The sequence below is a fragment of the Meles meles genome, chromosome 15 (genome assembly GCF_922984935.1).
Source record: "Meles meles chromosome 15, mMelMel3.1 paternal haplotype, whole genome shotgun sequence".
Lineage (NCBI taxonomy): Eukaryota > Metazoa > Chordata > Mammalia > Carnivora > Mustelidae > Meles > Meles meles.
In genome coordinates this window covers 23238496-23260791 of record NC_060080.1, presented here as the reverse complement: position 1 = coordinate 23260791, position 22296 = coordinate 23238496, and the positions used below count along the sequence as shown (strand labels likewise).

At 55.6% G+C, this 22296-nt stretch overlaps 1 protein-coding gene across 1 annotated transcript in view; it reads left to right on the top strand.

Moving 5' to 3' along the window:
* The window catches only part of ALK (ALK receptor tyrosine kinase), a 680782-nt gene that overhangs the window by 632860 nt on the left and 25626 nt on the right, over nt 1–22296 (top strand). The window contains exons 13-23 of the mRNA XM_045978692.1: nt 3583–3733; nt 9065–9196; nt 9935–10079; nt 12330–12512; nt 13762–13860; nt 14374–14526; nt 15521–15625; nt 17474–17660; nt 18386–18476; nt 18604–18668; nt 20115–20244. Coding sequence (XP_045834648.1) covers nt 3583–3733; nt 9065–9196; nt 9935–10079; nt 12330–12512; nt 13762–13860; nt 14374–14526; nt 15521–15625; nt 17474–17660; nt 18386–18476; nt 18604–18668; nt 20115–20244 — 1441 coding nt within the window. The remainder of the gene's footprint in view (nt 1–3582; nt 3734–9064; nt 9197–9934; nt 10080–12329; nt 12513–13761; nt 13861–14373; nt 14527–15520; nt 15626–17473; nt 17661–18385; nt 18477–18603; nt 18669–20114; nt 20245–22296) is intronic.

Genomic DNA, 22296 nt, shown 5'->3' with positions numbered 1-22296 from the left:
CATCAAAAACAGTCTGCAGGGGATGTGGGAGACGCTTTGGAGAGTCGGGCTGTGGTAATTATTCTGGCACGAGTTTGTAGGACGTGAGTCACAGGACTGGGGGGTCCTCAGACGTGCCAAGGCTGCCTGTGCCCCCACTGCTCCCTACAGAGGTGGGTCCTGGGTGAAACCCAACAGGCACCGGCTCTCTTGGAGTCGGCCAGGTGCCGGGTCTGCACCAGGGAGGGAGGTTCCTTACCCACTCAGGGCCTTGAGCAACAGCTTGGATTTGGACCCAGTTCTGTCTGCATTCAAGCCCATGCTTTTCTCTCAGTGGCATGGCCCCCTCCAGAGATAAGCATTGTAAGCAGCATCTAGAAGCTTCCAAAGGAGTGCAGATCTACGGTGGGATGTCAGGCCTCCGAGGGCTGGCGAGGCAGGTGCTGCTTCTCCTACAGTTCGTCCAGGAAGGCAGTCGCCTGCCTGCTCCCCTGCCTTTAAGCCAGCCCCTCGTCCAGGTTGGAAACGTGGGGCTGAGGCCAACACAGGAAAGTGGAACCGGCTGTTGACAGCTGGTGGCCAAGCCCTACTGTCTACTCTGTAGAGCCGACCCAGCCTAGAGTCCTACCTTGCACTTGGCATCCCTGCGCAGTCTTTTCAAATCCATTACTTCTCCTCATGAGGACAGGGGTCCCTGTCCTCATTTTTGCCCCTTGGTGGGGAAGCTGAGGCTCCTAGAGATTAACCAGCTTGCCCCAGTTAACCCAGCCAGCAGAGCGCCCAGTGTATGACTCAGAACTCAGGCCTCTTTGTATCCCACCTCACTGCCAAGAGCTAGGACTCGACCTAGATGGGGCCGGGGCTCATATTTGGGGGTGGGAGTGGCAGGAGAAATAGGAAAGAAGGGCTGGGAAGGAAAAAGGAGTCAGGAACAAACAACTTCTAAAATATAATAATCTGGCTAAATTTAATCTGCCGGAGTTCCATATGATTCATAATGCATGCAGATTGATGTAAATGACTATGCAAATGATGCAGGAAGGGCTGAGCGGGGGTATAGCTTACCTCTCAGCCATAGCACAAGTAGGCTGGACAAGGTCTCTGCCTCGGGCAGCAGTTTTCTAAGCAAACCACACCTTCAGGTTGAAAGGATTTTCTCCTGGCAAAGCCCTGGAAATACCAAGTAGTGAGCAGAACCAAGGCAGGGGGGTCCCCCACCACACACTCTCTCTTGATTCTACACAGTTCATCCTTGGAGGGGAGGGCAATGAGAGTGAGCCCCCCCACCACCACCCACTCCTGCCCTAGGCTTCCCTTCTCTGAGCTAAATAATCCTGCTGCTTGCCTGTCACCAATATGCCTTCCTTTCCCTCAATAGTCCTGGTCTCCTCCTCCATTTCTAATGGGTCAGGAGCGACAATAGGCCAGTAACATGTGGGACCACACCGCCATGCATCCAGATAAGCCTGGCACCAGCATGTTGAAGACAAAGTGGCCTCTTTGCAGGGATGGGGGCTTGGACCAGGGTCTGCCAGTGACCAACTGTGTAGCCTCAGATGTGTTGCTTGGTCCCTCTGACCTCCGTGTCCTCACCTGTCAAGTAAATTACTAGCGGCTACTGTTTATGGCTACTGGGGAGATGCCTATGCATTCGTGCCTGCCGCCTTGTAGGATGCTCTGGAACCAGCCCCCACCCCGTCCTGCAAAGCTGGGTCCTCTCGCTGCCCAGCTCTAACACCTGCTATGGCCGCACCTACCAGAGGCTTCCCTGCCCCTTCACTTCCACTCACGCAAGCCCGACTCCTGTCCTTCACCTGTGTCTCCGTGTGTGACTGTCCTGCCCGTCCGACATCTCTGCCACTAGGACGAGTTCAGACCTCCGCCCCCGACATCCAGCAGTGACATGCCACCGCTCCATTGCCTGTCATGGTCCTGTCTCCCTTCCCAGCCCCGAACACCTACCTGACTTTCAGGACTTCGTGCCAAGATTGTCACTTTCTCGGGGCTTTCACCTATGATCTCTTTTTGACGTTAAACTCTCTGCTACCCTATGAGTTCAGAGAAGATACGATTCTTCTCTGACTACAGAAGAGGCTGGGACTCCAAGAGGACACATAGCTAGGAAATGGTCCACTCTGGTCATAGAACCCCAGAGCCCCTTTGCCTCCCTAATACAGCCACTCTTAGGGTGAGACTTCTCTTTTCATAACGATAACTGCCTCTCCAGTTTCTTTGGAAGCCCCAGGAGGGGCTGAAGCCCATTTCCAGTCTCCTCTTATGCACACAGCCTTGAGCCATGTCAGCTTTCAGTGAGCTCCAGTCCGTGTCTGGCCACCGACAGGGTGACAGACATCAGACTCTCCGTGGCATTCCATGGAGATCTCAGGTCTTCACCTGCCGCATTAGCAATCAGCCAGCCCTCCAGGCTTCTCTCTGCACAGAGGGGCTTAGCTCTGACTTAGGAGAGCCCCCAGGAGGCCCCTCACACACTTGGAACATGAGACATTTCCTAGAATTACAGGTGGAGAAGCCACCAGTGTGCACATGTACAAACCGCCTCACATCTCTTCCTGAATGCTTTCCATAAAGGACCTTGGATCTGAATGCATGGAGACATAAAAACCTCCCAAGACCCTTTCCCTGGCAGATGGTCTCTGGGGAGGCGTTTGAAACTAGCGTGCAGCTGTCTTCAAGACATGCTGCTTTTCTGATAAGGTTCGCCAGTCGAGTTCTTCTCCTCCCGTCCTTGTGTGACTCCATCACGACAACCTAAGAGGCACAGAAATCATCCTGTGCTCCCCCCAACTCTGTTTTTATTCATCATGATTGGTTGTTTTCTGTATACACATGGCTCTAGAAAGAGTTACTAGTGGGATGGGAATAAACAGTCTGTGCTCAGAAACACTGCTCACCTCGGGAATGACCTCGCTCATTCCATGTGAGACCTCCTTGTGTCTAGACCCAGGGAGAAAACTTGAAAACTGTATACCCAGTCAATGACTGTGACTTCCACCATTAATAATAACAATAACAATAACAATAATAATAATACATAATATAAGTTGTAATAATTGTATGATACTATGGAATAACTTATGTGTTAGCCACAGTTCTGTGGCTACGTGTCTTAATTCCTTTAATCTCATACACATACTAGAATGTAGGTTCACTAATTATCCCCATTCTACAGACGTGGAACAGGAACATTAAGTCATTTGTCTAAGGTCACATGAGTCCTTTGATCTCAACAAGGGAAAGAAACCATAATGGGACATGCCAGGTATTCAGGAAATCATCACCCCAACACCCCCCATTAAAACAGACTCTCTCTGTCTTCCCTCTCCTCCCTCTCTTTCCTCTTGTACCCCATACTGGTTCTTTACCTTCCTGACTCTGGGAATGAGGCAGTTCCCTAGCCCTCTGTAAACAGGACTGTCCTCTTCTGACCGTGGGAAAGGAAGCCTCCTTGCCGACCTCATGGCTGATGCAAGGCGCAGCAAGGGGAGAACCATCAGGACCACGATGGTGGGGGCACTGAGCTCCCTGGGAGCTCCTGGGTTGGCAGGAAGGGAATCAGTCTTCATGCGCTTTGTTCCATTGCAGCATCTCAGGCTACGGAGCTGCTGGTGGGAAAGGCGGGAAGAACACCATGATGCGGTCCCACGGCGTGTCTGTGCTGGGCATCTTCAACCTGGAGAAGGGCGACACTCTGTACATCCTGGTTGGACAACAGGGGGAAGACGCCTGCCCCAGCGTAAGTTCCCAGAACAGGGACCTCTCCTTCACACTCACCAGAACCCGGGCGGCCCTTTGGAGGGCATCAACCATGAATACCCTCCTTCTGGGAGCTCATATTTCAAAGATGGCGGGACTCACCCCTCATTCTGCCTACGAATGCCCCTCCCCTTCTGGGCCCATTTGGGTGTGGCTGTTGGGGTTTCACATCCTCACAGGAACCAAGGTAGTGGCACGGGTTTTGAGAGTGACCCTTAAAACTAAAGAACTGGATCCTACTTGAGTGGGCAAATGGTTGTTCTTCTCAGCAGACTACACGCTAAAGCCCATCTCCTACACTTGCTTGCTGGGGCACCATTGTCTTTGGCCTTATTGTAAACGGGACATTTTACAGATGAGAAAACCAAGAGCACAGAAGGGAAGGGACTTTTCCAAAGCCACTCACAATGTCGCACGGAGTAGGGACTCTGGCTCCCGCTACTGCCGTGCCCTACACTTGCTTGGGCCTCGGTTTCTATGCCCTTTTCTCGTTCCGCACTTAGAGCCCATCATCTGACAAGCCAGACTGCCATCCTCTGCAGCCCCAGAGACAGACTTTCTGGATTCTGATCCCACTGGGGTATCCACCTGTCAAACACTGAGCACTCCAACGGCAGGGCTTGAGAAAGCCGGCAGGGATCTAAAACCGCCAGGAGGGGGCGCCTGGGTGGCTCAGTGGGTTAAGCCGCTGCCTTCCGCTCAGGTCATGATCTCGGGGTCCTGGGATCGAGTCCCACATCGGGCTCTGCTCGGCAGGGAGCCTGCTTCCCTCTCTCTCTCTCTCTACCTGCCTCTCTATCTACTTGTGATCTCTCTCTGTCAAATAAATAAATAAATAATTAAAAAAATAAAATAAAACCACCAGGAGAATGAGACTTTGAAGACTAAGAATGTAGCAGCCGTGGAGACTCTAGGCATCCCAGTGGTTTGCCTCTTGTCTGTGTTGGGAGAGACAGGACCCTGGTGGTGCGGACTGGCCTGGCAGGAACACAGTACGGTGAGGCCAGGCCTCACCCTCCCCGGAAACCCAACTTCCACTCAGGGTGGGGCCAAGGCAGGGAACTGGGTCCCAGGCCCCTTCTCCGAGAGCTCATTCAAGAGCAGCCTTGGGAGACAGATGTGGTAACAAGGACTACCCAGGAAGCAGTACGATTCCACAAAATAAACTCAGGGCTCCTAAAAGCCGGGCCTCAGGCTGGGAGCAAGGAGGAGAGCACAGCACCCATCCCGCACCCCCACCCGACAGGGTTCAAACAAAGCAATGGGAGTAAGCGCGGTAGGTGCAACCTTGCACGTGAGAAATGTCTGGACCGCAACTTTTATTTAGCAACTATAATCAGGACTTTCGAACCTGATATAATATATTAAGTCATTAAGTTACAGGCTGCTGTAATTTCCACAGGAATGTATCGAGTGCTAATGTAATTCTTTCATCTAAGCAGAGAGATTGCATTGACTTCTGCAAGGGACTTTTACTTGATTGGATTGTAATCAGTTATGTCTTTTCACAGGACTAAGTCCTTTTTTTTTTTTTAATTCAATTGTAATCTACTTGTTCCTCGGGGCTGCCGCACTTTATCATGTTATTAATCAACCTACTTGCTCTCAAACTTTGGGAATGCACAAGGAGAGTTCTAAAGAAGCCCAGACTCAGCCAGGCCCCCTGCTGGTAGGGCCGGGGATAGCAGGGACGGGGAGAAAGGCCTTCTGCGGTGGGTGGGGGGGGGGAGGGCAGTTAGTCCTGGGTCTTCCCTGTGGTCCCACACCTCCTCCTGCAGGAGTCACTGGGAGAGAGAGAAAGGGTCTTTGTGACACTACTTCAATCTCCAGTCCTCTCTAGGCAGAAAAATGGTGCCTAAAGAGGATCTTCTAATGAATGGAGTGCACTCTTTAAGAATTAAACGGCAGAATTTGGCAGCTTTCCTAGTTCAACAGCACATCTGTGTGCAGTCGCTCTTCCTTTGTGCCTGGTCACACCTGAGCCTGGCCTGGGCTCCAGCCGCGGAGAACCCCCTCGGCTACTGCTGCTCCAGTTCCTCCCAAGCCTCATCTGGTGGCATGACCACCCAGTCTGGTGGCACGGCTTTCCTGACATCAGCATTATTGACATTTTGGAGCGGATGAGTCTTTGTTGTGGGCAACTGTTGTGGGCACCAAAGGCTCTCTCGCAGTCTCGCTGGCTGCTATCCCCCTGATGCCAGTAGCCTCCTTCAGGATTAACGATCAAAAATGTGTCCAGATATGACCAGGTGTCCCCAGAGTAGAAAAACCGCTGGTCTAAATGTTACATTTCACAACTTCCATCACTCGCAAGGCAGAAATTGTGAGGGTCAGCACCTACCCAGACAGCCCCCAGTTATTCAAATGTATTCAGCAAATATCTGTCAGTCACTGTTCTAGCAACTTGAGATATATCCATGAACAAAAGAAAGATCTTTGCTCTGAAGGAGCTAACGTTCCCGTTGGGGGAAGAGGGAAGAACAGTGACTAGTAATATCAACAATCAGAGCACCCGGAAGTGAAAGTATTCCAGTGAACGGAAGTAGGGTAACAAGAGTCAGGTGCATAGGGTAAGTTGCGATTATAGATAGGGTGGTCGAGGGAAGCCTATTGAACAAATGACAGCTGAGCATCGGCCATGAAAGGGATCAAACCAGGAACGTATCTGGGGATAGCAGCCAAGCAGAAGCCAAGACACTGAGTGGGAGAGTACAGCCGGGATGAGTAGGGGGAGCAAGAGTGGGGGTTGGTGAGAGATGAGGTGATCAGACCACCAGCAAGGACATTTTTAAGCTATAGAAGGGTTTTGAGCCTAACGGTGGGAATAGGCGGGATAGGGAGCAGCTGTGATTTATAAGACTCACTTTGGCCGCTGTACAGCAAAGAGCTCACTTGGGACCAAAGGAAGAGTCAGCATAATGAATTCAGTGGTTACTTCATTAGTCCAGGCAAGAGATGATGGTGGCTTGGATGAAGATGGTGACAGTGGCTGAATTCTGGACATATTTGGGATGCAAAATCAAAAAGGATTTCCTGCCCAACCAGCTCAAGAACTGAGACAAAGAGAAGACCAAGGGTGACTCCAAGAATTGCACTTGAGCTATGGGAATAAGGGCGCTGCTGTCACCTGAGCTGGGAATGGTGTAGAGGGAGCAGGTTTGGGAGCAAGGTAGGAGAGGTCTGGTGGACAGCCAGGTGGAGACTTCTGGAAGCGAACAGAGATGGCCATTGGGGGATGGGTGGGAGTCTGGACTCTCATTAGAAGAAAGGCCATTCCCCAGCCCAGCTGCTCCCTCCTTCCCACTCCTGCAGTCCCAGCCATCTGGAGATTCTGTTCACAGGAAGAGGGCATCCCCAAAGGGTGGAGGTCCGACTGCCGCTGGACAGAGAGGAGGGGAGCAGGGTGTAAGAGAACGGACCTTGTTCATATCACTGGTTCAGACTGGACAGCCCCTCGATTTACACAGGAAGAGGCAGGTCCAGGGAAGTGAGGTTCCTCACCCGATGTGACTCAGCAAATCTCCAGCACAGCCCATCAAGAAGCCAGACTGGAACCCTGTATTTTGTGCTCCGCTCTGCCCAGTGGACATCCCACATTTGGGTTCCCTTGCCCCAGGCTCAGCCCTCCAGGCATGCGCCTGACATCTCATGGCCACCCCAGGCAGCAGTTAGCGGGGTTCCCCACCCCCAGCACTCCACCCCCATTCCCAGCCCAACCCCACCGCCTCCCACCTGGACAGCCCACGCACACACACACAGGAGAAATGTCAGCTCTCTACAACGGCAATTCAGAACCTTCCACCCGCACTAAATCCACTCTAAAAAATATCAAATTATTTCCATCATTAAATCCAAAATGCCATAAAACAAATTGCATCTTGGCTATTTATCTGGAAATTTCTGTAGCACTCATTGCCGGCATCCCTGAGTGCTTTAGCATAAGGAGTGGCTCAAGATGAATTGCCGTGTCCACTGGCTGGTTACACAGCAGCATTCAATGGAAATGTGGTGTTTTATTGGCCTTTTTTCTAATAAGTAAAAGAAAAGCCATTTTCCTCCAAAGTCGGGTGGATGTTTGGAGCATTCTTCTTAGCTGCTGTGCCAGACAAACAGGCTGATTGCTCCAGAAGCCCTGCCCTCGTTATTGGGGGATTCCCGGATTCTGGGTCCCAGGGATTTCCTGCACAACCCCAGGGACTCCTAGATGCCTGAGCCCACACCAGGAGCACATGAAATAGCAGCAGCTGTTTATTGAGTCCCTAACACAGGAGACACCCTCCTAGACACCTCTCCTTACGCCTGCGGCTGTGTGTACTGTGTGTCTGCATTCCCATTCCACACCTGGAGGTCCGAGAGGTTGGAACACCTACTTCTCAGTCATCAAGGGGTATCTGCAGATTCCTGGGGCCCCACCCTGTTCTCGGTCAGGGACACAGAGAGCTCCATTTTGGACTGTGTCAGGGGATTTCTGGAGGCAAGAAGTGGGACCTTAGATGGGAGGGAAGAGGTGTCCAAAAAGGAGAAATGATTTCCCCAAAGGTGGGCTGGGGATAAATCTGAGCTCGGCCTCGCACTGCTGTGTCCTTTTCCCATGATACTTCAAAACTGAGACTTCTCAAAAAAACCTTCAGTTGTGCTCGCTTCGGCAGCACATATACTAAAATTGGAAAAAAACCTTCAATGACTCACCACTGCCTAGAGAATGAAGTCTGACTGTATTCAAGGCTTCTGGCCATTATCTGACTGTCCAGTTGAGTTCCCTGACTCACTCGCATGTACACTCCCTCCAGCCCTACCTCACCATCTACGGCCTTTGTCATCCCCTCTTCAGAGTCTGGAGGATCCTAACAGTTCCTCCTAGACTGTTTCTCTGTCCTAACGTGGACTTTACTGAACCAAAGAGACTTCTTGTGCTTTTCCCCAAATTCCCTCCTCACCTCTTTCTTCCTGGGCTCATGCTAGTCCTTCCCCCTCAAGTGCCCTAACTTTCCCTTATTCTCTGTTTTAAAATCTCCCTGTCCTTCAAGGCCCAACTAAACACCACTTCCTACAGGCAGTCCCCCCTTGATTACCAGTCAGCAAGAAAGCTGCTTGCTGCCCCCCATCTTCACATGCATTTTCTATCAAAGCTGTCCTATGGTCCTTCTCTAATACTTTCTAGTGACAGTCATCTGCGTGTGTATATATATATTTGTTGCTTCAGTTCTACCAGAACTATCTGAGAGGTCGTCAGAGCCCATCATGAAGCATTGAAAGTCTGCTGGCAAGTAGAGAACCTAGGGCACCACCTGAGGGGCTTTTTGTTTCACAGACAAACCGATTAATCCAGAAAGTCTGCATTGGAGAGAACAACGTGATAGAAGAAGAAATTCGTGTGAACAGAAGTGTGCATGAGTGGGCCGGAGGGGGCGGAGGCGGGGGCGGAGCCACCTACGTGTTTAAGGTAAGTCTGGCGGCCGCAGCTCCCCATGGGCGGTGACCTCGGGCATCACGGACACAGGAAGTGGGCTCCTCACAACAGCCCTGGGAATGGAGCATCTCAGGTGTCCTTAGCCCCATCCAGAGATGAGCAAAGCGAGGCCCAGAGGGATGTAGGGGTCCCTATCTGAATGAGAAGAGGCAGGTTCTTTCTTCTCTTGCCAGCATCTCAGTCCAATGGCCCCAAGCAGGTCTTGCCATCCCTCCCTCAGAGTTCCAGACGGTTCCATGGTGCCCTCCTCTGTCCCACAGTGGGTTTTTCTGACGTGAGCAAAAGCAGGCAAAGGCTTCTGCTAGGTCCTCACACCAGGACAGTGATGCTGAGAGCTTAGTCTTGAAGTTATGGAGGTCAGAGCCAGAGGCCCCGGAGAGCAGGGAGGAAAGTGGGAGCAGAGAGCCATGCTTATAAGCACCAGCGTCCAGTCCTCTGAGTCCAGGGTGAGCAGCTTCTAGAAAAGATCCATCCCACCTCTTTAGTGGTGCTTTTCCTTCTCTGACTGAACCCCAACAGGTATGGGAGCTGGGGGTGGGGGATGGGGAGAGCAGACGGGTTCCTGCAACACAGGGTCAAAGCTCTCAGACCGCCGGGATGTCACCCAGAGCCCAGCAAACACTCTGACACTCTGAATACGGCAGTGGCTCAGGGGTCCCCGGAGTGGGAGCCCCGCTCGCTTTCTCAGTCTCTGATCGTCTCCCCGGACAGATGAAGGACGGCGTGCCAGTGCCCCTGATCATTGCAGCCGGTGGTGGCGGCAGGGCCTATGGGGCCAAGACAGACACGTTTCACCCAGAGAGACTGGAGAATAACTCCTCGGTGCTGGGGTTGAACGGCAACTCCGGAGCCGCAGGTAAGGCGCTGCAAGCCGGCGCTTCCCCGGGACCGACCCCCAGGATTGCGTGCGCTCAGGCTCGGCCCGGCGCCATCACACACCTGCATCCCGGTTGCTGGTGCTTGAGAAGCTGGGAGCTCGGGAGGCTGGTACCCACGTCGAGGGAGGGAGGGTGGGCTGCAGCCTGGGGATCTGGAGGCGTCTTTACTGATGTCTGAATTGCAGAGGTCCCCGAGCACAGGAGACAGGCAGCCACCCTGGGACGGGCAGCCCAGCCTCCCCAGGTTTCCTCAAATGCAGCTGGACGTGATCAGGTGGAAGCAGTGTGTGCACAGTCAGGCCTCCCCGGCCCTGTGGTTGGCGCCTCCAGGCCCCGGGCCACCAGCTCGCACGTCTGGCTGCAAAGGCTCTTTCAGGAACCTCCATAGTCTGGCAATCCATGCTCCCAAGTGAGAGCCAGCCACACAGAAATCGGAGATGGACACCGAAGTGGGTATGAATTCGGATTTCTCTAAATCCGGCCATGTCGGAAGAGAAAGTGCGGTTCAGTTTTATATTTTCTTTTCTCCACAGTCAGACCAAGGATCTTGGGAAGCATTTAAGATTCGAGGTTAATTAAGCAAGTACTCAAACTTGCCCTTCTAGTGAGAGATGGCTAGAAGAGAAGGAAGCGTAGAAATAGGGGTTGGGACCTCGGTGAGGACGAGGACGACCCAGTGCTGCTCCTGGGGCTCTGGCAGGTTGTTTTCTTTTCTATACATTTGCTTAAAAGCTGTAAGATGGAGTGGGGGGGTCAGAAACCCCCTCAGCCTGGAACTGCACTGGGCACAAGGTAGAGTCATTGGGCACCGGTGGGGTGGTGGGCAGGGGCAGACACGGTATCAGGGCGAGGTGATCCTAATTTATTTACCACGCTCATGGCCCACTTCAGGTCCCTAATGTTGCCAAGGGGACTTCCCTTTGCCATGAGACATCAACGGCCCTGAAAGGCCCACACGCCACCCTTTGGTTGACAGAAGGGAGGCCAGCTGCTTGAAACCCAGGCCAGATGCCACAGGCCTGCAGCTCCCAAAGCTGGCTTGCCTGGGGGCCTCAATTCGGTTCTGATCGTCCCTGTTCTAGACCGAGCTTGTTCCTGACCTTGGCCTCCTGTCCTAAAACCCGGCTCCTTCTCTCTAGCACAGTAGTGATCTCCATCCTCAGATCCCACACCTAGACGTCCCTCTGCTGCCCCCTGGGGGTCCAGAAGCGCCTCTGCCACACATTCTTCCAGAAGGCCCTTCCAGGCCCATTAACCCTAGTGGTTCCGCAGACCCACCACGGCTGTTTCTCCAGGTCCACCCCACCCATCGCCTGCTGAAACAGAGAACACGGTGGGGTCTTCTGGAGCAGACTGCCTGTTGAAATATCATATGGAACAATAAAGGGGGAGATAGAGAGGACCCTGGAATCTCAAGGGCCAGCAGGGGAGATTGACTGTGGCTGGCCTGTGGCCTGAAGATAAAGTTGCCTTCGACCTCAGTTCTGTAAATAACATTTCCTCCTTGAGAGTTCAGCGCAGCCCCAGGCGTTGGGAAGCACAGCTCCAGCGGCTGTCATCCCAAGGGGACTGCCCACCCCTTTCCTCAACCCCCTCCCCACCCCCATCTTCCCTGCCCCTGACCTTGGAGCAGCTCTTTAGAAGCAGTCCAGCAAAACGAAGCTTCAGAGTGTGAAAACCTCTGCACACCCGTCCTCTACCTCTTACGCCCAATCGTTGTCCCCACATGTCATGGTTTAGGAAGCGTTTGGCACACCCACTGTCCCCTTCGGTCTGAACATCAACCCAGTGAGGCAAGTCTGACTATCCCCGAGCTACAGGTGAGGAAACTGAGGCTCAGAACGGGCTAGAGCTGGCCCAGGGTTTCAGAGCCAGCAAACAATAAAACCCACTGTGTTGTCTGGCCTAGTCCATGATCCGTGTAGAGGAACCCCGCCGCAGTGACCCCAGAAGGATTTTGACGGTTGGCTGCCCACGGACTGGCAGATCCTGGTCCTTGCTGGGATGCAAAGCATTAAGGAAACCAAGTCCCCACACCACTGTGGCCAAAGCCGGTCTCACGGGGCCAGAGGGCACGCTCCTGTTTTTCCAGCTGTGGATCCCGAAGCCCAGAGCCCTCCCCAACCGCTGAGCGCTGTTGCCGGAGCAAGGATCCTTGGAGCCCGAGGCGTCCTGCCTCCCCCCGCGGGCACCCCCTCATTCGGGGTTTTCTCCGTCTCTTCCTGCAGGTGGCGGAGGTGGCTGGAATGATAACACTTCCTTGCTGTGGTCTGGAAAATCTTTGCTGGAGGGTGCCACCGGAGGACATTCCTGCCCCCAGGCCATGAAGAAGTGGGGGTGGGAGACAAGAGGGGGTTTCGGAGGGGGTGGCGGGGGGTGCTCCTCAGGTGGAGGAGGCGGAGGATATATAGGTAAAGATGATTCGTGTTCAAGGTGTCACTCCCTCCCCTCTTAGTCCTAGGCACTCCCTGTCCTCTCCCCGGCCCTCGCCTGCCCTCCCCTGCCCACCCCAAGTGTGGACTGTGATGTCACCATGCACGCCTTCCTCTCGGCAGAGGCAGGATCTTGGCTCTCGCGCCAACATCCTGCCTCGAGGCTTCCATACCAACAGCTTCAAGACCTTGTGCATTCTTGACGACCGCCCCCCAAAGCCAATGATCAAGGGCTTTGATTTCCTATAGACGATTCTCTGAGCCACCCCTAATGGCGCGCCAGCACGAGAACCTTGGCGGCCGCACTCCCCAGGCCCGTGCTTCCCTTTGGACATCCTGGCCTGAGTCTTTGCCAAGCCAGCTCCCTGAGGGTCTGGTCTGTGGCCTCTGGCCTCACCCTCCCCCTTCCCTGCCCCAGCCCACCAGCTTCCAGAACTTTGCCCCCCTCTATGCCGAGGGGCGCCCCAGCCCAGCCCAGCAGCCAACAGCCAGCCAGAGGCCCCAGCTCTCCTCTGAGCTTCATTGTAGAGCTCGAGAGCCTTCTGAAGCTGAGAGGCTGGGAGGCTGGGAGGCTGGGAGGCTGGGAGGCTGGGGGACGGCGGCTTCACCATCCCCACAGATTAGGACACGATGCATGCCCGCACTGTGATGTTCTGTCTGTGTTTTGCTTTCCGCTGTGTGTGAGACGCTTGTGTTCACCAGACGCCCTTCTTTTCCAAACTCTGGGTGGGAGGGAGGAGCCTGAGGGGGGAGCCCAGAGATAACCCAGCCCAGCTGAAAGGAGGGACAGGAGCCTAAAGGCACAGGGGCCCATCCCCTCCCCCCATGCCTCAGCCTGACTCCAGGGGACTGGAGAGCAGCTCCTCAGTGCGACTGGCCTGGCCAGTTCTGGAAGAGGCAGCAAGGGGCTAGTCCAGCCTGAGGACATGAGACCCCTTCTGATTCTTGTTCACACGACCTGCTTCCGAGCAGCCCCAGTGCAGTGGCGGGGCCTCCCCGGCAAGGGGCTGGCCCGGACCTGGAGGGAAGGCGGCCCTCACACCCAGCATCTACTGAGCCCCTCCCCAAGTGCCACCCCTGTGCCCCAGGCCTCCCTTCCCTCCCCACCGCCCCACCCTGAGGCCCTTCCCCGCCCCGGGGGCCCCCTGCATGCCCCGCTGAGCGCAGATGTGCTGAGACCTGGGCCCCCCCGCCTCTCTGCGCTCAACTCTTCTCTGGTTTGGCACAGGCGGCAACGCGGCCTCAAACAATGACCCCGAGATGGACGGGGAGGACGGGGTTTCCTTCATCAGTCCGCTGGGCACCCTGTACACCCCCGCTCTAAAAGGTATCCCCTCCGCCAAGCGGCAGAACTGACCCGCTCAGGCCAGTTCTCCCGCCCAGACAAAACCTCAGGGCCACGGACACGAGTCCAGGATACAAAGGCGTGATCACAGGTCCCTCACAGGCCAGGCTTCCCACTGCTCATCTCGGCCCATTTCTGGAAGGCAGGATGTGTGGTCTGATACAGACCTGGAGGCAAAAGACTGACTTTCAGGCAGGCCGGTCCTAGAAAATGCAACAGTTACAGTCCCCTGAGCTGGGGCCAGCCAGACTGAGGGGCACACACTCGGAGCCTCCCCTCCGCCTACAAATTGCAGCCTCGTGTCTCCTGAGCTCCTTCAGATGCGTCAGGGACATCCCTCCCCACAGCAGTCCTTTGGTGGGGGGGCGGTACAGAGGGACGGGGACCAGAGAACCCACCCTGACCCGCTAGAGATAAAGCACAGACGCCAGGAGCAGGGTGCGGGGTGGTCCTCACTGCCACAAGCCGAGGCTGATCCTCCCTTCTTGTCGCCAGTGATGGAGGGCCATGGGGAAGTGAATATTAAGCATTATCTAAACTGCAGCCACTGTGAGGGAGACGAGTGCCACGTGGACCCCGAGAGCCACAAGGTCATCTGCTTCTGTGACCACGGGACAGTGCTGGCTGAGGATGGCGTCTCCTGCATTGGTAAGAAGGCGGTGAGCGCGGTGACGGACCCAGAGTGCAATCCGACGGTGGGTGCAGCCGGGGTCCGTGATTCTGGGACACCTCAGACGTGGTTTTGTAACCATCTGACCTGTCTGTCTGCCCCAATATGGGCGCTCTGAGGCCTGGGAGGAGGGTCCTGTGTGTGAAAGGCAGGTCGTGGCCGAGGAGGGAGCCCCAGCGTGTCCAGTCCCACCCGTAAGCCAGGGCGTGAACCCCCACACTCCCATCAAGGGGCCGTTCTCTCTACACTGAACACCCCCCCCCATGCCAGGGACCTCACTGCCCCATCAAGAGTTTGCAAGTTGGACTTGCAAAACCTCTCGGGTGCTTGAAGACAGAGCTGTGTCCTCCTCCTGCTACAGGTCTCCAGATGGAATAAGGCATTTGTTTCCATCAGTTCACACAGGACACGTCTGTGTCTCCTCCCCATCCCGTATCCCGCATCTGCTGGCATTCCAGTGACAATGTCCTTGTGAGATCTAGTGTCCAGGACCAGGCAGGCTGTCCCAGTGTGGGCTGTGCCGTTGCGCACCCAGACACTCTCTCCGGCGCTCCGGCCCCAGTGCGCAGGGGCCACGGGCAGTAACTTAGCCACCCCGTGTCACTGTCGGGCACCCTCTGCTCCTGGATGGTCCTGCCTCTGTGCTCACCTAAGGTCTCTGAATCTCTTCCATAGCCATTCCTGGCTCACCTTCCTACCCTCCTCCTGTTGTTGCACCCTTGATGTCTGGGATCAATGTCCAGAATTTTATATTGATCCCTGTCAGGAGTTCCCTCCACCCAAAAGCTACTATTGAAGGTCGTAAACCAGAATGAGCCCACTTCCTGCCCCCAGCCGTCTGCAGAAGAAGGCCTCCAGGGTGGGGGAGGAGCTGCTGGCATTGGTCCAGGTGGGGGAGGGTATTTCTCTCTGGGAACTTGCTCAGAGGGCGATCAGCGATGTCACAGTGCCCCGCTGGGACCTATCTTGCAGTGTCTCCCACCCCAGAGCCCCACCTGCCGCTCTCACTGGTCCTGTCCGTCGTGACCTCAGCCCTCGTGGCCGCCCTGGTCCTGGCTTTCTCAGGCATCATGATTGGTGAGTGTGCCAGAGCCCTGGGGCTTCCAGGGCAGTGTGGGGTTGGGGGCAGGGTCGTGAGGATGGCCGATCCGGTGGAACAGAACAGCATCTCCTGCTTCGCTGTGGATACAGAGGTGTCGCTCTGGGTGGGTGGTGATTAGAGCAGCCCAAGCCAGCCTCAATGGAAGCTCCCTCCCCAGCCCCCAGCACCACGTTCCTTCCCTAGAGGAACTGCTGATTCCATGCCTCAACCCCATATTGAGCCTTCTAGAGGCACTCTGCAGAGGAGGACACAGTCGCTAAAGGTCGCCTCACTTCCAGAGTCCACTCCCGGAGTCACTTCCAGCTGCCATCAGACAGGGGCTCCAGGGTACACCTGGCTTGGCTCACTCCCCAGGGAACACCCCCCAGCCCCGCCCTTCCCCACGTTAAGCAGGCAATGCAAAGTTGGTTTGTATGTGTTTCTGTTAGGCCTGTGAGCCAAGGAGCTGATAGGCAGGTCTCAGCCAGGCTCCTACTGCTGGAAATGCACAGGGCAGGTGGGCAGGGACATGAAGGCAGGCAGAGGGAAGGCTCAGCAGGCTTTCAGAGCAGCCCCTTTGGGGAGTTGGAGGGCCAGTAAGGGAGTCAGGGGTGGACAGGGGGAGGGCAACCGGCATTATTTCCTATATGACGCCATCTTTCCAAGGGACAGGAGGATGAGAGCGTCCACTTGCTGCACACTTACCACGTGCCAGGTGACTTACACACTTTGGGTCACTGAGTCCTCGCTCACCCCCTGAGCGCGGTTGGTGCATTTCAGAGAGGCGGGCCTGAGCTCGCAGCCATTGATTCGCTTGCCCTGGCCTCTGACTAGGGCGACTGGGCTTTCCAAACAGAAGCCACCCTGTGCATCCCAGTTTCGTCCTGCCTCCCACAGACTTGGCCCTACAGAATGTTCTCACGGATGGACAGTAAGAGCAGGGATAACAGTCACCCGCCCTGGGAGAGCTCTTCAGAATTTTTTCAAAACCATCTTATGCTGGTGGCTTCCTTTCCTTATGCCATCCCCAAGGGTAGGGAGAGGGGGGTGGGGGTGCTTAGGAGACAAGCAGGAATTACTGTCCCTGCTGGCGGAGAAGGAAGCTGGGCCCAAAGAGGGCACATGACCCGGTCGGTGTTGCTGAGCCTGTAAATAATGAAGGTGGAGTTAGAACGCACGCGGGTCCTCAGGCACCAGCGGAGAGAGCTTTTCTGTCCCTGGCAGTTTCCGGCTGTAGGAAGCCAAGGGACCAGGACACCCAGCTGCACTCTCAAGGCCACCGCCATGTTTGGCCCACCCAGCGACAGGGCTGAGTAGACTCTAAGGCAGGTCCATCCCGGGGAGACAGGGAACCCCCTCTGAGGGCCGACTTCGGCTTCAGAACTTGCAGCAATCTTGCTGAAATTTGTTTAGACTGCGTGGCCCTCTTGGGTCTTCCCTCAACCTTCCCTCGTGCTCACACTGGGGGTCAGATTTTCACCACCACCTGACGGCGCTCCCCGCCTGCCCCTGCCCCTCCCCACTGCCGCTCAGCCACTTCCTCTGATGAAATCCTTGCACGTTGAATCCTGTCTTGGGTCTGCTCCTCGGAGGACCCCCGCTGACGGGCTTCTGCCCCCATAGGAGACAATCAGATCTTGTCCATTTATATGATTTTAAACTGTCCATCTCCTTTAAAGGATCTTTCATTTTGTTAGTCTTCCTAAATGTGATGGAAACATTTAGATCCCCGAGGAGGAGATGGAGATCCAGGAGGGCTTCCTGGAGGAGGCAGCCCATCCTGGGCTCCAAGGGGCCAGGCGTTGGGCCGTGTTGCAGCTAACCTAACCTTCGCCTGTGCGTAGTGTACCGCCGGAAGCACCAGGAGCTGCAGGCCATGCAGATGGAGCTTCAGAGCCCGGAGTACAAGCTGAGCAAACTCCGCACCTCCACCATCATGACGGACTACAACCCCAACTACTGCTTTGCGGGCAAGACCTCCTCTATCAGTGACCTGAAGGAGGTGCCTCGGAAAAACATCACCCTCATCCGGTGAGTGTCCCACTCGGGGCAGCAGGGGGAGGGGGGAACACGTGGGGGAGGAGTCCTGGGGGCTGGATGTCATCCCTGCACCATGGATTTTCCTAGCCACAAGAGGCCAGCAAAGGCGCCTCTTGGGTCATTTCCAGCCCTCCCGGGAGAAGGCCTCATGTCCGGGGCCAATTGGGGAGGTATTAATTGTTTATTTTAACAGCCCATCTATCCATGGGGTTTGCAGAGAGAGGAGAGCAAGATGTGAGGGACCAGGGCCTGCCTCAAAATCCACTCTAGGGCTCCCTCCTGAGTCCTCTGGGCCCCGCCTTCTCCAGGTGGAGCCAAGTGCCCCTCCTCGGAGCTTCCAGATTCCCCCAGGTCTTCCTCCATCATGGACTGAGCACATCCCGCAGGAGTGTCTGCCGGCGATCTGTCCCTCCCCATGGTGCGGGAGCCTCTCCCCAGGCAGGGCCATGTCTTCACCTCTGCAACCCCAGCAGAGATCAAAGACTTAGTCAGTCTTCATTGAATGAATGAGCGTTCAACCGGTGTCCTGAATCCCTGGTTGGAACCTTTCTTGCCGGGTTTCAGACAAGGTGGTGAAGGCCTGGGGTGGTCTAGCAAAGCCAGGTGGGGGTGGGGGGGGGCGTTGCGTGTGTATGTGACCCCCTTCCTCTTATGTGTCTCCTTCTCATGCCCTCCCTCCCCCCACTCTGCCTCACCCTGCCTTTTCCTGTGCGCAGGGGGCTGGGCCACGGTGCGTTCGGGGAGGTGTATGAAGGTCAGGTGTCTGGAGTGCCCAGCGACCCGAGCCCCCTGCAAGTGGCCGTAAAGGTAAGAGGCGGCCCCACCTTGGGCCTGACCTTGGCCGGCAGTCTCTGTGGGCCCCAGCTCTTGGCCGACAGCCTCCGCCCGCGGCGGCTCACAGCCTTCTCCTTCCCACCCTCCCCTCTGCGCCCAGACGCTGCCGGAAGTGTGTTCTGAGCAGGACGAACTGGATTTCCTCATGGAGGCCCTGATTATCAGGTAACTAAAGCCACAGAGAGGCACCCGCACCCCTGCTAGACATTCCTGTCAGTCTCTGAGGGAAGCGGTGTTGTCCCCCAGCGCCCCCTTCCTCTCCACCAGAAGACTCCCTAAAATTCTTAACACAGCCTACCGGAGGAACATAGCCCCAGGTGGTTGTCCGAGAAAAATATCTCTGTGGCCTAATAACAGAGATGTCACTCTGCCTTCAACAAACACCCCTGTGTCATCCAGCAAGGGTGGCCCCCTTTCTTAATAGCACATGCTAGTTGTTGACAGAGCAAGACACACATTCACCCCAGTGACTCTTCTACAAGGCCCTTCACCAGTCCAGCTCTCAGATCTTGTAGAAAGCAAGTGTCCCCCGAAGATGAGGAAGGCCCCCGCACCCTGGTCCACACCAGCTGGCTTGCACCCTTCAGCGTGTGGCTCTGGGACCCCTCCCGAGAAATCTCAGTGCCCAGGGCTCCTGAGGGCATGTGCTCTGGCAGCAGATTGCCTTCAAGAGGACACAGTTGCTTGACCTTGATATCTCACCACGCTTATGGCCTCCTGTGACACAGGAGAGCCTCAAACGTCCAGACACAATGGGGTGGTTGGGGTCCCCCCACCTCCGTGTGGAAGTGGCAGGGGAATAAGGCCAGGATGGCCTGTGAGGTGCCCATGGGGCCTAGACCCCAGAGGATGGGCCCCAGACTCAGCCCCTTGCTCTAAGGGTAGCGTATTTTCCGATTAGACATGTAAGCCATGATTATTGAATACAACTTGGAAAGTAGAAGATGATATGGAAGGAGACCCAAATCATCCCATCTCTCTGTTGGCTGCTATCCCATCGCTACCAGATTCCAGTGAAGAGCGGTGTGGTCCTTCAGCTCTGCACGACTGTGCTCGCAAGGAGTGCACCGGCCCCACTGCCCCCTGCCATGTCCTAACAAGATCCCATTAACAAGAAGTCCCAAATCGTAGGGCCTCATGGCCAGACTCAGTCCCTCCCCATGAGCACCCCAGGGGATGCGCCCAGGACCATCTTCCTCACTCTTGTTCACATGTGGTCCCTGGAGGAAGCAGTTCCTACAGCTTCTCTGCCTGGCGGCTTCCTCAAAGAGCTCCCCCTTGAGTCCTAGGCAGCAGTCTGTGCACCCATGTCCAAGAGCCTGGCCACTCTCTCGCCCTCCCTCCCTCCCTCCGCCCCCACTTCCTCACCAAGGACTGTGTGGCGTCCTCCTGCCTCCCGCCCAATACTGAGCCTCTGCCCAGCCTGCTCTCTGCTTCTTCCGCCTGCTGAGCGGTGAGATGCCCCCCAGCCTAGGCTCCTTGTGAGATCCCTGCTACCTACACTTACATAATGCGGTTGCGGAAAACAGAACTTGGTCTCCCACTTCTCCTGCTTAAGATTTTCCTAGACTCAGCTCAGTTAAATGTGGTCATTCCCCCTCTGCTCTGCAGCAAATTCAACCACCAGAACATCGTGCGCTGCATTGGGGTGAGTCTGCAGGCCCTACCCCGCTTCATCCTGCTGGAACTCATGGCAGGAGGAGACCTCAAGTCCTTCCTCCGGGAGACCCGCCCTCGCCCGGTGAGTGAGGCCCAGTGTCGCCCTCATGGTTGTGCCACGGAATGGAGCAGAGGCCGGGAGGGGCGAGAGTGGGCAGCTAGAGGAGCCACCCCCTCAGTGAGAGGGGAGTTGGCCCTGGGGCTCGGATCTGGGGGAATGGCCGGGAGAGAGGGGACAGAGGGGGGACGCCGGCTGAGCCCATCCTGGGGAGCTTGAGCCGGGCTTGTGCAACGGGTCCTCCCGCCTGAATCCACTTTTGTGGCCTGCTGATTCCAAGAATTCGGGACAAGCCCAGAGGGGACTCTCATGCCGGCCATGTCATTCGCTCAGCTGACTTGGGGACAGGGCATTCTACGTCTACTCATTCTGAACCCCACTTGCTTCATCTCTTAAGTGGGGACATCCTGACCTTGTAGACTTCCTGTCAAAATAAAATACTGAAATATTTATGAAGGTTCTGCATGTGTGTCGTGATTAAGGGGCTGGAGCCAAGAAACCTGGTAGCCAAGAAACCTAGGTAGACCCAGGAATGGGTCACCCCCCAGCCCTGACTGGCCATTAGACAACCATGTGTCTCCGGAGTGTGAGCGCACTTACCTTAGGACCAGCAGTGTGAAATCCAAGGACTGGACTGGACCATCTCAGAGATGGTTCTAAACTCTAAGACGTAACCCACAGGGTGTACCCTGAGTCCGGCTGCCCACTCCTGTCACTGCTGGGGTCTTCAGGAGGCCTTGAGTGTCAGGAACTGGAGCAGGGCCAATCCCCGAGCCAGGACCTCAGCTGCTGGATCCTGACGACCACAGGGAAGACTGGCACTCTCCCCACCCCCAGGAAAGTTGACCAAGAAGATAGCAGCTTTGCTGCAGAAAGCCCAGAACTGAGCACAGTGTTCTCAGGGACTTGGACTGGAGGCCGAAACCTTGAAAGGTCACACCTGCCCTCATCCCCACCGTCAATCAGACTGAAGTTAGGATCCCTGAGCCCTGGGAGCCTCCACGTGACCTCTCAGCCTCTGAGAAAAACCGGCCTAACATCCTGCAAAGATGAGTGTGTGCACCTGTCACAGCCGGCAGGAGGCTGAGGGGAGCAGCGAGCAAGACCAGCCCCGTCTCATGATAACCATCATCAGCATTATCTTCATCTTCCTCGTGGCGGCCACATTTCTGAAAACCCCCTGAGCAATAGATGGTGTAGCTCTCACCTTAATTTCACAAGCAAGAACACTGTGACTCAGAGAGGTTAGGTGACTGGCTGAGGCCACACAGGAAGTGGAAGAGCCGAGACGAGAACTCAGAGCTTGGGACGCTTGATTCAGGGCTCACTCTAGCCTACCATGCTGCTTATCCCAACGATCCTCTTCAGGAAGCCGGGGACTACCAAGATGAGGTTGGGTCACTGAGTGCCCATACGGCCAGCTGTGCCGACATCTGTGCCGGGTATGGACACCAGCCTCAAAGATCTTCCCACCACCACTCAGCAAGGCAAGGCCTTCAGCTCTTGTGCCCGGAGAATCTCAGTAGTGCTTCTGGCTTAGGTCAAATAAAGACACATGGCATCACACTTTGGAAAGAGACCTAACTCTGATTTTCCTCCCGGACAATCCCGAGGCTTGAGAAGGCAATATTGTGCATGCAAAGGACAGACTCGCTTGTACAGGGGACCTGGAACCCCGTCACTTGGCAAGACCAAGGACGTGGGGGCAGGGGTGGAACTTCCCTCTCTCTTGCAAGCAAAAGCATCTCTCTCTTGTGATGATAAAGATGACTGGGGTATTGCCCCAAAGAGCAAAGTACCAGCAAGGAAAGGCAGATCATTCCCACCTCCCCACCTCCTACCCCTGCTCCATCCTAAGGAGCCTGAGGCCAGGTTGTGATCTCTCAGTGCGGGCATTGCCCAGGGGATGGGGATGCCCACAGCCAGAAGCTGGTCAACTCTCCTTGGGAGAGCCGCTTCTTAGGGTCAGGATCCCACTCACCAAATCCACTCTTCTAACCCTTGACCCCACTTCCTCTGTGTGGCTCTCCTTGCCAGCCACGCCCCCAAGTCCTGGTAGCATCCCCATCATCCTCC